Source organism: Mauremys reevesii, linkage group 3, assembly GCF_016161935.1.
Source record: "Mauremys reevesii isolate NIE-2019 linkage group 3, ASM1616193v1, whole genome shotgun sequence".
Taxonomy (NCBI): Eukaryota; Metazoa; Chordata; order Testudines; family Geoemydidae; genus Mauremys; species Mauremys reevesii.
The window spans coordinates 71,106,979-71,122,493 of record NC_052625.1 but is presented as its reverse complement, the minus strand read 5'-3'; the positions used below and the strand labels follow the sequence as shown (position 1 = coordinate 71,122,493).

Sequence of the window (15,515 nt, the reverse complement as noted above, 5' to 3'; positions counted from 1 at the left end):
TGTGGCCAAGTCATATTAGTACATAGCTTATTCTTGCCTATGCAGGCTGAACATAACATGGAATAATCATGCAATAAGTAAGTAACTCCACCAGCAGCAGGAATTATGGGAGCACCAGAGAGAGTCACTTTAACCACCACTTGTCTAACCCTACCCAGAGCAAGCCTAGATGACACCATGGTTAAAAAAGCATCAGCCTGTCTAAACTAGTGCTTTCACTGTCCTTGTCACTAGCAGAGCTACACTAATATAAATGGTAACATAGACATAACTTTGTAGCCTGATCCAAAACTCATTGAAATCATTGCCATGACCTCTACTGACTTGGGTGGTACATGGTTAGCCCCCGGCAGTTTGGTTTTCTCATTTGTACTATGTAAATAATAAACCCTTAATAACGAGAGCAAGTAAAAATGCTAATTATTTTTCATGGGAAAAATTCGAAACATATTTTTTTTCTGAATTTAATGGGAAAATATTGGGGGGGGTAGAAAAAACTGACTTTTTTTTTCAGTTTTCAAAAAAAATGGATTCTGCCCCCTGTATTTCAAAGCCATTTTTAATTACATGATCACTAACTGTGTTCTCTTCAGGATCCTTGGAGAATGAGGCAGCTGCTCTAAATAGAAACCCTCAGGCTTCTGGGCATGAGCAAACTTTTAAACAAGGGAGTAGAAAGCAACTCTCTGGGCAAATGAAATGTGATCTGTAAGAGGATGCATGGAATGAGACAATGATCTGAAGGCTCCCTGCATACTATATGAAAAGGAGAATACAAGTCTGTGTCATTGGCGGTTCAAGATTGTGCACCACAGGAGCCCTTGCCTCATTGAGCAGAATCTTTCCGTTGACTTCAGTAGGGTTTGGATCAGGTCCATGATGTGCAGAGCAGAAGATTAATCTGCTGTCTAGCAAATAGTTCCATGGAATCACTGTATTTTATCCTTTGCCTTTTTAAAACACCTAGAAAATTCCATAGAGAAAGTATATGAGAAAAGCACTAGAGTTGCATAGTGAAGCTCTTTATTAGTAGAAATACCAAAGTTAAGTTTGCACACCTAAGCTTAACTCTGCCCCCTTTTGTGTCTGCATTATGATACACCTCTTTAATTACAGGATAACGCACAGTTTTTTCAGCATGACACCCTGTACCAGGGTTTGCTGGTATATCTATATGGGCAAAATCCTCTACTGTGGATGCAGCTTATACCAACAAAAGAGTATTTTTGCTGATACTGTATAGCTTATACCACCATAAACTATCACAGCATTTTTGCTCGTATAACTGCATCTACACTGGGGATTGCTAGTCAGTTAATTGTGGGTGTGTGATTTTTTTTTTTAATATATTCCTAACGAACACAGCTATGCCAGCAAAAATGTTAAGTGGAGACCAGGCCTGAATGTGCGGCTTGGATGGTGAATGAGGAAAGGATGTGTAGTGATTGAGGCAGGCAGCTGGAGGGGATTGATTGGAGTACAATGAATGAGACCGGGGGGCCGCAAATTGAGCAATAAGGGGGATAAACCCACAACACATTTGGAACAAAGGAACTGCCATGCTGGATCAGATTCATGGTCCGTTTAGTCCACTAGCCTGTCTGTGACAGTGGCCAGTGCCAGCTGCTACAGTGGGAGGCACTAGAAACCCTGAAGTGGGCAGTTAGGGAATCATTTGCCCATAGAGTTGCTTTCTACTCCCTTGTTTAAAAGTTTGTTCATGCCCAGAAGCCTGAGGGTTTCTATTTAGAGCAGCTGCCTCATTCTCCAAGGATCCTGAAGAGAACACAGTTAGTGATCATGTAATTAAAAACAGCTTTGAAATACAGGGGGCAGAAACAAGGTTGCACAGGCAGCCTTAATTTGGACTTTCCTAGTCACCTGTGCGCTTCATTTTAAAACTTCCTGCACATCGTTTTTGTATGGAAAAGTGTTTTAAATTGGGACTATCTAGGGTCCAGGATGGTGGTTCCAGATATAGCAGCTCTGTAGATTAGCCACAGGTTTTTCACAGGGAAGGTGGATGGTGGGAGAAATGATTTCATCAGTGTTTAAAAATATTATTTTCAAATCTGCAGCCCCCTAACTCAGTGGGACAAGACATGCTTGTTTGCCTATTTTTCTGCCTGGTGTGCAAACATTAGTGGAAAATCAGACCTAATTCTGTTCTTTGCAAATGCAAATACTGGAAGGTCAATAGATTTTTAGCTTTTACCCAAACACCACCTTGGCAGTAGTTTAGTAGATATTTACATTGAACTTAAAATGAGTGCAGTTTTTGAGATTCTGCTAAATGATTTTATTTTGGTTTTAAAATAAAATCTGTGCACGATTATGCTATATCCCTCCCTTGCTGGCACCAGGCTGAGGCTTTGCAGCCAAGAGAGCCAGTGTATGGTTTCATTCAGGCTGGCTGGCTGCTTCTCTCCCCTCACCTCCTCCCACCTCTCCTGGACGAACACTGCAGTAGCTGTCAGCTAGAAAATAAACCAACCATGTTTCCCTCTCCCCCCACTCCCACCCCATCTGTCTCTTTTACTGTATTAAGCCAGGAAGAAAAATATAACTGTTTTTTTTTCCTCTGTCCGTGTAAGTCTCTCTCTCTGTTTCCCATCAGCCTGTACACCAGGGGTTCTCAAACTGGGGGTCATGAGGTTATTACATGGGGGGTCACGAGCTGTCAGCCTCCACCCCAAACCCTGCTTTGCATCCAGCATTTGTAAAAAGTGTTTTTAATTTATAAGGGGAGGGGGTCGCACTCAGAAGCTTGCTCTGTGAAAGGGGTCACCAGTACAAAAGTTTGAGAACCACTGCTATACACACACCTTTCTTGCTTTCTTTCGCCATTAGGCTAGCACCATATTTACAGCAATTAGTAGTATAGTAGACGCTTTCCACACTGCATCAGCTTTGTCTATACTGGCCTTTTTTCTAAAACTCTTCAACCGCTGCACTGACCTCACCAGCAGCGATGCCACTAACATAAACTGTATGCAGGGAACTGCTGGTGTTTGAACCGCTATGCCCTCTCGCCATGCAGTACTGAGTATTACTATATCATTCCTACTGCTGCCACAGCTGCAATGGTGCGAGTGCCCAGTGAGAGTGTTTCTGGAAAAATTCTAGCATAGAAGCTATGGTGGTGATAACCAAATTAGAATACAGTTGCTGCAGGCATAGTTCTATGCTTGTTGCCTTTTCATGGAAGTTGGTACAAAGGACAGGTTGGCAGCCATTTGAAAGTGATTTAGATTCCCTAATGGGGGCAGGCTATGGCATGGGCTGGCTAGCATTGTTCCCAGAGAAAAAAAATCAATCCACATTAGTCAAGGGAACCCCTGGTAAAACCATAGTAGAACATATTAGGCCAGTTTCACCAGCAGACCCTGATCCTGCTGCAAAAACTTCTGCACACCAGTAAATGTATGCACATGAGTAAAGCATGCACAGAGGTGTTTGCAAACTGGGGCCATCTCATGTACTGGGTCTTAGTGACTTGGTGCTTTATGTTCAGAGTTAAGCAAACCCAATCCTTCATGTCTTCAGGTTCTCTCTCTCTTACCGCTTTCTGTTTAACAGGGTTGACTATATTACATGTGTGTAGAGGTCTCTTTTGGAGAAGGAGCAGAAATGGGAGGAATTAACTATGCTAACATAACTTGACAATTCATGTATTCTTTAGGTTCTCAGAGACGAAGACTCATACCGGCTTTGTCACTCGATACAACCTCCCCGGTCAGGAAACCTGCCAACAGCCCAGGGGTCCGTTGGGTAGATGGCCCACTGCGAAGTGCACAGAGGGGAATGGGTGAACCCTTTGAGATCAAAGTCTATGAGATAGATGATGTGGAGAGACTCCAACGTCGACGAGGGGGGGATAGCAAGGTGAGTGCACCTCAAAGGACTGATTCCCATTTCAGTCCTAAGGGACTGATTCTGAAAGGTGATGAGCAACTTCTGGGTTCCGCTCAGCATCTCACAGGATCAGATTCCAAATAAACAAAACTTGAAGCTCATAGATGAGCAGCTGCAAACCAAGCTTGCTTTTTTTTTAATCAGAAACTTCCATGTATGCCTGTCACATGCTCAATGATCCTCATCTTGATTGACCTCTGTGCCCTGCCACCATCTCTGTTTGGGAGAGTGGGTGCTTGTGCTTTTGCTCATTGTGGCTCTTAGGTGCAGAATTTGCTCTCCCCCGACATCCTCCCACGCTCATTCCTCTCATCTTTTAAAAAGCATCTGGAAAGTCTAAGAGTCAGATCCTTAACTGGTGTAAATTGGTGAAGCACCTTTGAAGTCGATGGAGCTACATGTACACCATCTATGGAGTTTTCTGTGATAATCTCTCTTGACCTTTGTCTACGACGCTCCCCATCTGTTTTTAATCATGTCACATTATTTGGCTGCTTTCGGTTTGTTTTATTGTTGTTTCATAATGAGTTAGATTGTACATTATTTTAAATTGTTGTTCAGCACCTAAATATCTGATGCTTTCAAAATACCAGTATTAATTATAATTTATTAGTTTGTCAAAAGTGCATATATGTTCACAAACCTGTTTCCTTTTTTGTTGAACATTTTTGAAATTTGATTTTTATCAGCTCTTTTACTATAGAATTGTAATATTGTATCTATTACTTACATAACACATAGATATGCATCGTGGTTTAATACAGCTGGAGATGGATTTCCTTCTCTGATGAGCTTAATTGTTTGGTCAAATCCTGATGTCCTTACTCAAAAAACAAAAACAAAAACTTCTAATGAAATGAATTGTAGCAACTTTTTTGCTTGAATTAATTTGGATTTCAAGATGTTGCCCATTATTAATAAATTATAGCTATTATTAGCTTTTGCTGCTCTGTCTGTATATCCCAGCCTCGTTTGTGAAGAACAAAAAACAAAACCACCTATTATTCTGGCCAGTGACTTTACCTGCTTCCATTTTAAGTGGTTTGTGGTTATTATTGACTAGAAAATTGACTGAATCCAGCATGGATTTTTCTTCCCCTTTTCACCTATTCTTTCCCTTCTCCTTTTTCCTGGTTGGCAGGAGCTGATATGCTTCAATGCCAAGCTGAAAATCCTGGAGCATCGCCAGCAGAGGATTGCTGAGGTCAGGGCCAAGTACGAGTGGTTAATGAGGGAACTGGAGGTGACCAAACAGTACCTGATGCTGGATCCTAATAAATGGCTTAGTGAATGTAAGGACTTCATTTTATTGGCTGTATTCATAAGTGCCTGCGGTTTATTTCACTGAGGGGAAGCAGAAAGATTGACTGATGCTGAGGCTGTGATGTGAGCTAGTATATTTGTAAACTAAATTGAACTGATGTGACCTAGGGGCCAGAGTTAGATTGACTGTATTTCTAGAACTATTTCCACATAATTCCTATTAAATGTTGACAATTGAGCTGAACAATTCTATGTGCCCAGGAGCTGCATACTGGAATGGTACAGCATTGTAATAGTGAATATTGCCATTGCCAGATTAACGCTCATGTGTCTCAGTCCACAGCTCCAGAAAATGAGATTTTTAAATTTATTTATTTTTTAATTTTTGGCCTCAGACATGTGTCTTAGTGTATAATGTGTATGTATAATAAATCTACTATCCTTCTGCCAAATAACACTATGAAGCAAATTTGTCTTTTGACTCTAATGGAATTGCATCCAGGATTAATTTGGCCAATTATTTATAGCTAGAAATGGCTGACCTTCATAGAATTTAGTCTTAAAAGGAATTCACCATTCTAGCCTCAAACCAAGGAGGACTTAAATAAATAAAAGTAAAAGCCTAGAAGAAAAAGATTAAAAGAATTGCAATGAACATGCAAAAATCCACACTTGCAAGCAGATGAGTGACGATCAGGTTTGGTCTACACTTAAAACTTATACCAGCATAGCTGTGTCAGTTAGGGGTGTGAAAAAACAGACCCCTGGTGACATAACAATGCTGACAAAACCCCCAGTGTAGACGCAGCTGTGCTGATAGAAGAGGGCTTCTGTCAAAGTCTCTGACATCATTAGGGGAGAGCGTGTTCCTGCACCAACAGAAAAATTCCTTGTGTTGGCGTATGCTGCATCTACACTAGGGAGCGAGGCTGACAACTCTGAAGCTATGTCTAACATAGTAGGGGTAGGGTGTGTGTGTGTGTGCATCTATATCTATGTGTATTTTACAAAATTGAATCCAGTTTTATTTGGGGTAGTTGCTACATGTAACCGTTAGAAGCCAATGGGACTTTTGTTGCAGCAGTTGCTTTTGAAAAGTTCTAATTTTCCCTTTGATAAGTGCAGCAGATAATATTACCCCAGAATTTGCAGTGTTTGGAACGCTTGACAGTGAGAGTCTTGTGACAGTTGTAGAAATGTCATCTAGTTACCAAGGGCATATGAACAGTTTTAAAGGTGACCACTGGAAATTTGCACAGATCAACATTCACTTAGTCATTTGCTCCGTTGCTTCCATTTCCCATTTGAGAAACAAGGCAATCCTCAAGCATCGTACAGACTCCAGACCTTAGGAGTGATGTTTAGGTGATGGAGATTAGCCAGATTCCCTCAGATCTACCTTCACCCACACTACTGCTGTGCAAGGGAATCCAAGCTCTCTTAATGTATGTGCTTAGGAGCCATAGAATGTTGCAAGTTAAGTTAGCCCACAACCTACTTTAACATTTGCTTTCCAACATGGGGAAAACAGGTGTAAGCAGGTCTAGAGGATTCAAAGCATAAGTGTAATGCCCCAAATTCAGCGAAGCACATGCCTAAGTCTAAATCTATCCCTATTCAGCAAAGTACTTACAAAAGTCAATGGGACTTAAGCACATGTGCTGAATGGGGATGGACTGAAGCAGGGCCTGGGTATAAGGGGGACTAAATCAATGTACATGGGTCTAACTTACCCTACACATCACTTCTGAATCTGGTTCCATGGGGTTCCACCTGCATATTTCATACGGGACCAAGAGTTAACATGGAAAGTGAAACGCACACATTCATGCCTCAGACCAATCAATGGAAAGTACTTACAGTGAGCATTGGGGTTGTTGTAGAGTATTTGGGGGAGAGCATGTGGCTGTGTGAAAATGTGGTACGATGACAGCAATCAGTGATTCTGGAGCAGACAGGAGAGCATGACACTAGATGAAGGAACTGCTCTTAATATTTAATATGCTACTGTACTGTTTTCACGTTCATTGAATAGGAAATGCAGCTTTAAATGAAAATGCAAACCTAGAGTTGATAATGTATACAACAGGCTTGGGTCAGACCCATCTGTCCCAGTAATCTGTGCTGGGTTTTGTCCACTGTCCCCACTAGTTTATTTCCTTTCTCACAGTCGACCTGGAGCAGGTATTCGAGTTGGATTCCCTGGAGTATTTGGAGGCCCTGGAGTGCGTGACTGAGCGTCTGGAAAACCGCGTCAACTTCTGCAAGGCCCACCTCATGATGATCACCTGCTTTGACATCACTTCCAGACGTCGATAAAGGACCAAGCTTGAGAAAATTTCAAACTACTACCCCCCTCTTCCTGCTCCTTTTAAACAGCACCCCAAAGACAACAGAATGAGGATGAAGGTTGGTGTCAAGTTTTGACTGTATGAGAGAGAAGAGATTTTCTTTATAACACTGAAGATTAGTATAAAAAAAACAAATATGTGATGAACGCAACAACGTGGAGACGTAAGGATGCCGATATTCCTAGCCTGAAAGAGCACTTTTAAGGACATGTATGTAAATAAGAACTGCTTGCAGAAGTGACTTCTTCCCCTGTGTTAGCTGAGGGAGGGGAAGGGCTGGTTGTAGGACGGACTGCTGTTGAGAGCTTCATAAAAAGATATTACAGAGAGAGACTATTTAAGTGCCTTGCAAATCTTTATTATCCAAACATTTATGTTCATACTTTCTTGTGTACATATGGTGCTAGTCAAAGGAAACAAAATCAAACATTTTTGAAATGTATTTACAGCTTGTTTTTTCTCTTGGTGTTTTCTCCTATTTCAGACTTGCTGTTTCTAAGTAACTTGTGTTTGTAGAGATATTTCCTAATCAGTACAACATATGAATAAATGTTAACTGTCTTTTATCGTTACTGGAGTAAGGCCACTCAAAGAGAACATTACCTCTCCCAGATGGTTCGAAAACTGTTTCTGGCAGTGAGTGAGGTTAGATTGCACCCTCTTTGCTCTTAGAGTGTTTTAATTGTTACTATTACTGTTGGTAGAGTTTTACATGGTACTATGGAAGAGGAGAAAGAAAACTGTTGCAAAGCAACTACTGCAATATGCATTTCATTTGATGTAACTCTACCATTCGTTCTCCTTTCTGATATACTCTTAGCCTTGTACTGGTGATGCCAGAGTTATGGTTGACGAGACACTGTCCTCTCAACCCACTATTTTCAGGTACTAATAACGTTCTGGAAAATTACCCTTTAGACTGAGGTTCTCATGCTTACCAGTCCAAAACTGAATGATTTTTTGGGGGGGAGGGGATGAAATATCTGGTGACATTTAGTTATCCCATTTTTAAAACATTTTTCATCTGCTTTTTTTGTGATGGATCATTCCACAGTCATGGCTATAACTGAGGGGCACATGCTCTGCTCAGCTGTAATTGCTCAAGAAATAAACACACATTATAAATGAGTGGACACAGCATTTTGGGCACAGGGTGTATGTCACTTTCCATACCAAATTAAGTGCCAAATCTTAGCGCCACTAATGTCAATGGGTCCCAGCTCTGCATGTGCAAAGAAATGCTGTTGTATTTATTTCAACGCCTATATGAGCACTTCCATTTTATTTATTTCATAACACATTGAATTATTTGGCACAGTCTTTTTTGTTTATTGAAATAAGCACACACACAAATTCTGCTTTGTTACACCCGGGCAAACCTGTTGTAGTCAGTGGAATTATCTGGGAGAAAATAAGGGCAGAATTTAACCACCATTCCAATATGCCTCTAATCACTGGTTTAGAAACTCCGTCACATTCTATCTATAATAGTTATATATAATACCTCCTAGATAACATTATTAGTGTATTACCTGTGGGCCTGTTATTGTCCATGGTGAAGTTCCCATTGACTTCAGTGGTGCAGGTTTGGATGTTGATTCATGTAAGGGGACCTTTGCATAGAGCCCACCGAAGGAGCTTCACATGGGCACAGGGGCCTGCCTACATAGAGCTCTTTCCAGGATCAGGGCCTTAGGCTAAAAGCTCCTTGGGACTCAGGATGTCTTACTTTGTGGGCTTGATGCTTCCTGGACACATACAGGACATGGACAACATCAAGCCCTTTGTTCGTAATGCATCAAGCAAACTGATGGCACTAAGCAAAGGATTAATAAATAACAGAAAACTCTGCCCATGCACATGAAACAATTACTGTGGATTTCATAAACTGGAGACTCCTAATGTGTGTGCATATGAAATCCCAGCTATTCTGTTGTATTGCTCTAGCTTTATGCATTTGCGTAAACTCTGTTCATCAAACACAGAGCAGGGAGTGGCTGGGAAGCATAATTATTCCTCAGTTGACAACAAGTTGCATGATGTTGGTATCTTGTCTGTACCCAATAGTGTTAGGGAGCTACAGCCAGATTACAAATAGAAAGCAGTATGTTAAAAGCTAGCAAATACTGGCTGTAAACAAGGTGATAAGTTGGCAAATAGTAAACACAGAGAACATGTTAATACCTGACCTCTGACTTGATGGGTAAACTGTACTGGCCTTCTGGCCCCCAAACTGTCACATTTTGCACATCTCTTGTATGGATCTAAGCTTCTGTACATCATTTTTCATCACCTGGGTGCGCACAGTGTCAGCTCCATAGCACAGTCCCGATTACCTGTAATATTTAGGCTCAGTGATCATAAAAGTCACTGTCTTGAATGCTATGACCATATGTTTAGCAGTGTTAGAGCTGTAGATTCTAAGACATTACAAAGAAGTCTCCCATTTATCTAACATGTCTGCAGTATTGCTGTAGCCACGTAGGATATGAGAGAGACAAGGGCATTGAGGTAATGTCCTTTATTGGACCAAGTTCTGTTGGTGAAAGAGATGAGCTTTTGGGCTCCGCAGAGCTCTTTTTCAGGTCTGAGTTTCCAGCTCTGTGGAGCTTGAAGGTATCTCTAGCAATCCTTTTAAATGATATACTACGCACTAGCTTAACTTTGTTAGTCACAATGGGCCAAATCCATCCTTCATGTAGCTCCAATGAAGTCAGTGCAGTTACATCAAGGATAAATTTGGCCTATTGTAGTATTTATTTACAGAGTGTAATCACAGAGCTTACAAATATTTTATTTATGGTGCAAAGACTTAGTTAATGAGGATTAACAATTCCACCACACATCAGTATTGCATGATAAAATATATAGTCATTTCTGGGCCTGGGCATATATGGGCCTGCTTCAAGATCTACTACTGTACTTTTGAGAATTAATGCATAAAGGGGAATGAAAATTTGCCACAATTTTACATCTGAAGCTGCAGAATTTCTGCCTCGGTGAAAATAGCTTTTTATTTTGGAATTCACTTGCCTCTATTTTTATATTTCAGATATCATTGTAGGACACAAAATGGATCATTCAGAAATATTTATTACCTTATTACTGGAATACCCCAAAATTCTGCAAGCCGCACCCTGGCTATCCCACACTTCTTAGCAGGTGCCAACATAAATGCTACTCTTAACTTGATTTTAAAAGACAATAGGAAGTATCTTACTTCTCCATGTGCAACTTAATAGAATGCCAAGATTTGCATACTGGAACATCTTTTCAAATGACTGGAATGACAAGATGTGAGAAGCACATCCAGCCATCCTGGATCTGTGCATTCGCTGGATGTTTCAGGTATAGCAACTACCAGGTGAATGTAGCAATGTTGGCTGTAATTAGGTTTCAAAGTGAACATTCCGTTAACATGAATGGGAGGTGGTCACAGTTCTCTAATTTCAGGTTCCTAAGTGAGGACTGAAAGAGACATAAAGGTACTGGCTTGCATTGCCATGGCTGTCCCTGGCACTGGAAGGATAAGACATTTTGGGTCTAATTCTGAAATCACTTACACTTGTGTACCTCCACTATCTATCTATTTATGTTTGTGTGGGTAAGATCAGACCAGGACTTTGCTTTCCTTAAAAATGAATTCAAATCAAAATCAGACCTGAAAACCCCTGACTTTAGGGGAGTTTGAATCTGATCTGAATGTGGCCACCTCATCTGGTCCCCTAGGTACTATAATAATGGGCCAAATTAAAAACCGAGATCCAAACAGGAGAGGACTTTGTGGAAGGCTGGAGTGATCACTTTAGATACTGGAGAGCACAGCAAAGGTTATGGAAAACCCAGTATTTTTGAATAATTCATTCAGATATAAGCAATGTTCCCGTTATTTTTTCCCACTCATGTGCAGCATATCGAGGTAATGTGTGCATGTGCACCACCAGTAGAAACCAAAAACCTAGATATAAAATATATTTTTAAAAAGTTACCATGGGGATAATTACTCCAGCCAGGACAGGTTAGGCGTTTTAGAACTCACAGAATTAAATGTAAGCGTAAGGGAGAAATAAAAATGAAATGCATAGACCAGTCAAAAAATGAAAACACCACACTTTAAAAGAAGCATCAAGTAGTAACAACACCACTAATACAAGTATGTGTGAAAGACAGAGTGTGCGCGTGAGAGAGAGAGAGAGACGCGCATTGCCTCTTTATGTAGATCGGGCACGTTCAGACACGGCAGCAGCTGGCAGCAAGCTCCCTCCGGCCTGAGCCCTGTTGTCTCCCCCCCTCCCCGCACTCTGTGGAGATGGGGTAGAAGGGCGGGGGGCATTCTGACATCAGCACCCCAACCCCACCCCCTCAAGCAGGAGGCTCCCGGGGAGCAGCACAGCACTGGGGAGAGGGAGGGGGCAGAGGGACACCTGAAGTGTACGGCACTTGATAGCCTGCTGGGCAGCCGCCCAGCTGCGCGACTTAGAGAGAACTTAGGCTGTAAGCAAGGGTTACGGGGAGGAAATGTAAGCAAAAACAGATACTGGTCCTGTACTCTCCTAATGCAATACTGTGTGGTTCTAATGGGCCTGAGTCACCTCTCATCTACAGCGGTATAACAGAAGAGCAACTCCATTAAAGTCACTAGAGTTACAGCTCTGGAAAAACTGGTTCAGGAAAAGGAGAATAAGTCTCCTTGTAGCTTCTTCAAGTGCCCACTGACTTACTGCACTGCCAGTGGTAGAAATGGAGAGGATTCTTCTTTTCTTTCCTCTCCTCGTGTGACACAGCTTGATCCTGCAAGGACTCTCTGGTGAGTCTTGCCTGTAACTCTGAACCCTCTAACTACCAACTAGAAAAATGCTAGAGGATTAAGAAGTGCAACTGCAATATCATTTTCCTGTGAATGAGAGATGCATAAAAGGCTCATAAGGGTCTTTTCTTCCAACTCTCTGCATGGGACTTAGTGGTGTATCCAGTGTCTGTCTTTAATATTTATTCCATAACATGGTGCATTCAAAAATAGCAACTGTAACCCTAAACCTGCAGTCTGAACTCTGTGCCAGTTGAAAGCCATGGATCACTTGCTACAAATGGGTCTGATTTTGTGTTTTTGTGGGTTAAAAGCAACAATGGAATACAGAAATGTGTATTCACCCAGGCAGCCTGATACAGAGTCATGCTGTGATGGAGCATGGTAGTATAAAGGTTTTATCACCTGGTTGTTCACAAATGGCAAAGACATAAGTAAGGAATATGTCACTCACCAACATGCCACATTTTATAGAAAACTTTGATATGAAACATTTTAACTGGTCCCATTTTTTCCCACCTATTTGTCAACCCATACAACCAGGCTGCCTTAATTCCCATGTGGAGGCCCCTGAGTGACAGAAATTTTAAAACCTACAAAAATGACCCAAAAGAGCTTTTTTATATGTCAGGGTGTCATGGCTTTAAGGTCAGATATCTTACAACCACCAGTGTTACAAGCACTAGTGTATAGTCTCTGCTCTCCAGTAAGATAAAGCTTGTCTGGTGGCTTGTAAAGTAGTAACCTTAAGCCTCTGACTTGAAGCAGATTGAATATAGTAAACATGAGTCTTTTAAATCAATGGTTTAGCATAGTGTCTTTCAACCTTTCCAGACTACTGTACCCCCAAGTTTCACCTCACTTAAACTCCTTACTTACACAATCAGACATAAAACTACAAAAGTGTCCCAGCACACTATTACTGAAAATTTGCTTATTTCTCATTTTTACCATATAATTATAAAATAAATCAATTGGAATATAAATAGTGTACTTACATTTCAGTGTATAGTATACAGAACAGTATAAACAAGTCATTGTCTATATGAAATTTTAGTTTGTACTCACTTTGCTAGTGCTTTTTATGTAGCCTGTTGAAAACTAGGTAAATATCTAGTTGAGTTGATCTAGCCCCTGGAAGACCTCTGGGTACCCCTGGTTGAGAACCACTGGTTTAGCAGGTCTGTGTTTGGGGGCACAGATTTGAGTGGCTTTCAGGGCCGGCTCCAAAGTTTTTGCAGCCCTAAGCAGCAGGGCGGGCGGGGGTGTGTGCGGGGGGGGGGGGGGGAAATGCGATCGGCGGCAGCTCCACACCACTTCATTCTTCGGCGGCGGGTCCTTCCCTCCCCCGAATTCCCGCCGAAGAGCCGAACGTGCCACCCCCCTTTATTGGCTGCCCCAGGCACCTGCTTGCTGCGCTGGTGCCTGGAGCCGGCCCTGGTGGCTTTTAAGGCTGTTAAGAAGTTTGGGATGATGGAAGTAATTCTCATTGTGATGGATTAATGGGCATATGATTTCACACATAATCTGATGGATGATTTTCCTTGTTTCTTCTACCTCAATCTATTTCTGTCCCCTTGAATAAAGGCACAAATTTAGGGAAAAAAATCCTGCTGCTACTGAAATCAATGGGGTTTTTGCCATGGACGTCAATACGAGCAGTAACTTCATGTTAATTTAATGTTTGTTTTTTTGCTAGTAAAATGGCCTATGGAGTAGCACTCAACCAGACTTGGCTGATGCCCTATATTTAGGGTTTGAAACAAGTTTCAAAGCAGCCACAGCAAACACAGCTGTGAATGATTTGTCACCTCATGGTTAATAATCCCTATCTGTTACATTTATACTGCACTCACCATGGGGTTATCTGAGCACCTTGAATAGCCACATGCACCCTAGAAAATAATAAACCATTTTATTTACACTATCTGGTCTTCTTTCTCCCTTCTCCAGAAAACAAATCAGTTTTAAAAAAAAGCATCATAGCAAAGCAACCTTTTCTGATCTAGCTCCCACTGAAGTCAATAGCTCTTCCACTGATTTCACTGAGAGCAGCTCAGGCCTATTGATGTTGTGGACTTCAGGCTGATCATTTAAGGTGGTAGGTGATTTTGAAGCAGCAGAAGTTGGGGTGATTCTGTTTCATCTAGGAAAGGAAGTATTCAAAGCAAAACATTAGATATGGGTGATCATCTTTGAAACTAACTTCAAAACACTCCCAGAACAAACATTCTTTGAGTGGTCCTACTCAGATATTGAGCATACTTTATAATAATGGTAATAAAATGGTGCTTGAGGCAGTTTCAGCTATACCTATATTACGTATATTCTATATATGGATGTATTCACCCTATAGAGCACGTGTGTGTATGTGTGGGTATTTACATATCTCACACACACACACATTATGTGTGCATAAATATTAACTTTTCTAAATTTTAATTCCTTCCCTTCCAGTAGCTGAAACTGCTGGTAACTAATTAACATCCACATGATATTCTAGGTATGAAGGATATAATTTATTTGTAAACTCAGGATGTTCTTGTTTTATAGAGTTGCTTGTATTTTATAATTTATTTACACATCATGGTTGGAAATGCTTATCTAAGTGCTATGCATTGAAGTGTATATTTGCTGACTCCATTTCATTCTGTCTGTGGCTATGTTCTTTCTCATAGTGACAGTGTTATAAAACTGGGTTGTGGAGTGGACAAGCTGATTTATACCGGGCCTAAGAATGGAAACGTCCAGAAGAAGATGGATCAGTAGCAGATATATATTTTATCAGCTAAATGTTATTAGAATGGAAAGATGAAACAGACAGCATGAGGACAAGTTAAGAATCCAGAAAGTTGCAACCATTTGCAAGCTGATCATATCTGAATACATTGAGCCATTTGCCATTAAAAATGTAAAGTTTACTGTTTTGCTGGCTAAAATCTCTTGCCTTTTGTGGTATATGAGGTGTGAAACATACTGTCAAAATATAGTGGCATTAAATGTTTACTTTTATCTTATTGGTACTTGTGCTTCCCAGCCCAGGAAATGTTGCTTGGAATGAAAGGCTTCTTTATGGAGTGGGGGGAATGTTTGTTTTTTAACCCACAGGATGCTGTGATGTTATGGTTAGAGAGAGTGAAAACACCTTCCTCAACTTTCTACCACCTAGACGCTCTCTA

General features: G+C 41.1%; 1 protein-coding gene across 5 annotated transcripts in view; it reads left to right on the top strand.

Annotated features, from left to right (window-relative positions):
- The window catches only part of KIF26B (kinesin family member 26B), a 408,888-nt gene extending 393,626 nt beyond the window's left edge, over nt 1-15,262 (top strand). For 3 of the 5 annotated variants that reach the window (XM_039530789.1, XM_039530786.1, XM_039530790.1), the window contains 5 exons: nt 3,683-3,885; nt 5,057-5,207; nt 7,349-7,587; nt 10,582-10,877; nt 15,015-15,262. In XM_039530789.1, the coding sequence (XP_039386723.1) occupies nt 3,683-3,885; nt 5,057-5,207; nt 7,349-7,497 (503 nt within the window). In that variant the 3' untranslated portion in view covers nt 7,498-7,587; nt 10,582-10,877; nt 15,015-15,262. The remainder of the gene's footprint in view (nt 1-3,682; nt 3,886-5,056; nt 5,208-7,348; nt 7,588-10,581; nt 10,878-15,014) is intronic. The other 2 variants (XM_039530787.1, XM_039530788.1) reach the window with 2 other exon arrangements.
- Nucleotides 15,263-15,515: the final 253 nt, after the last annotated feature.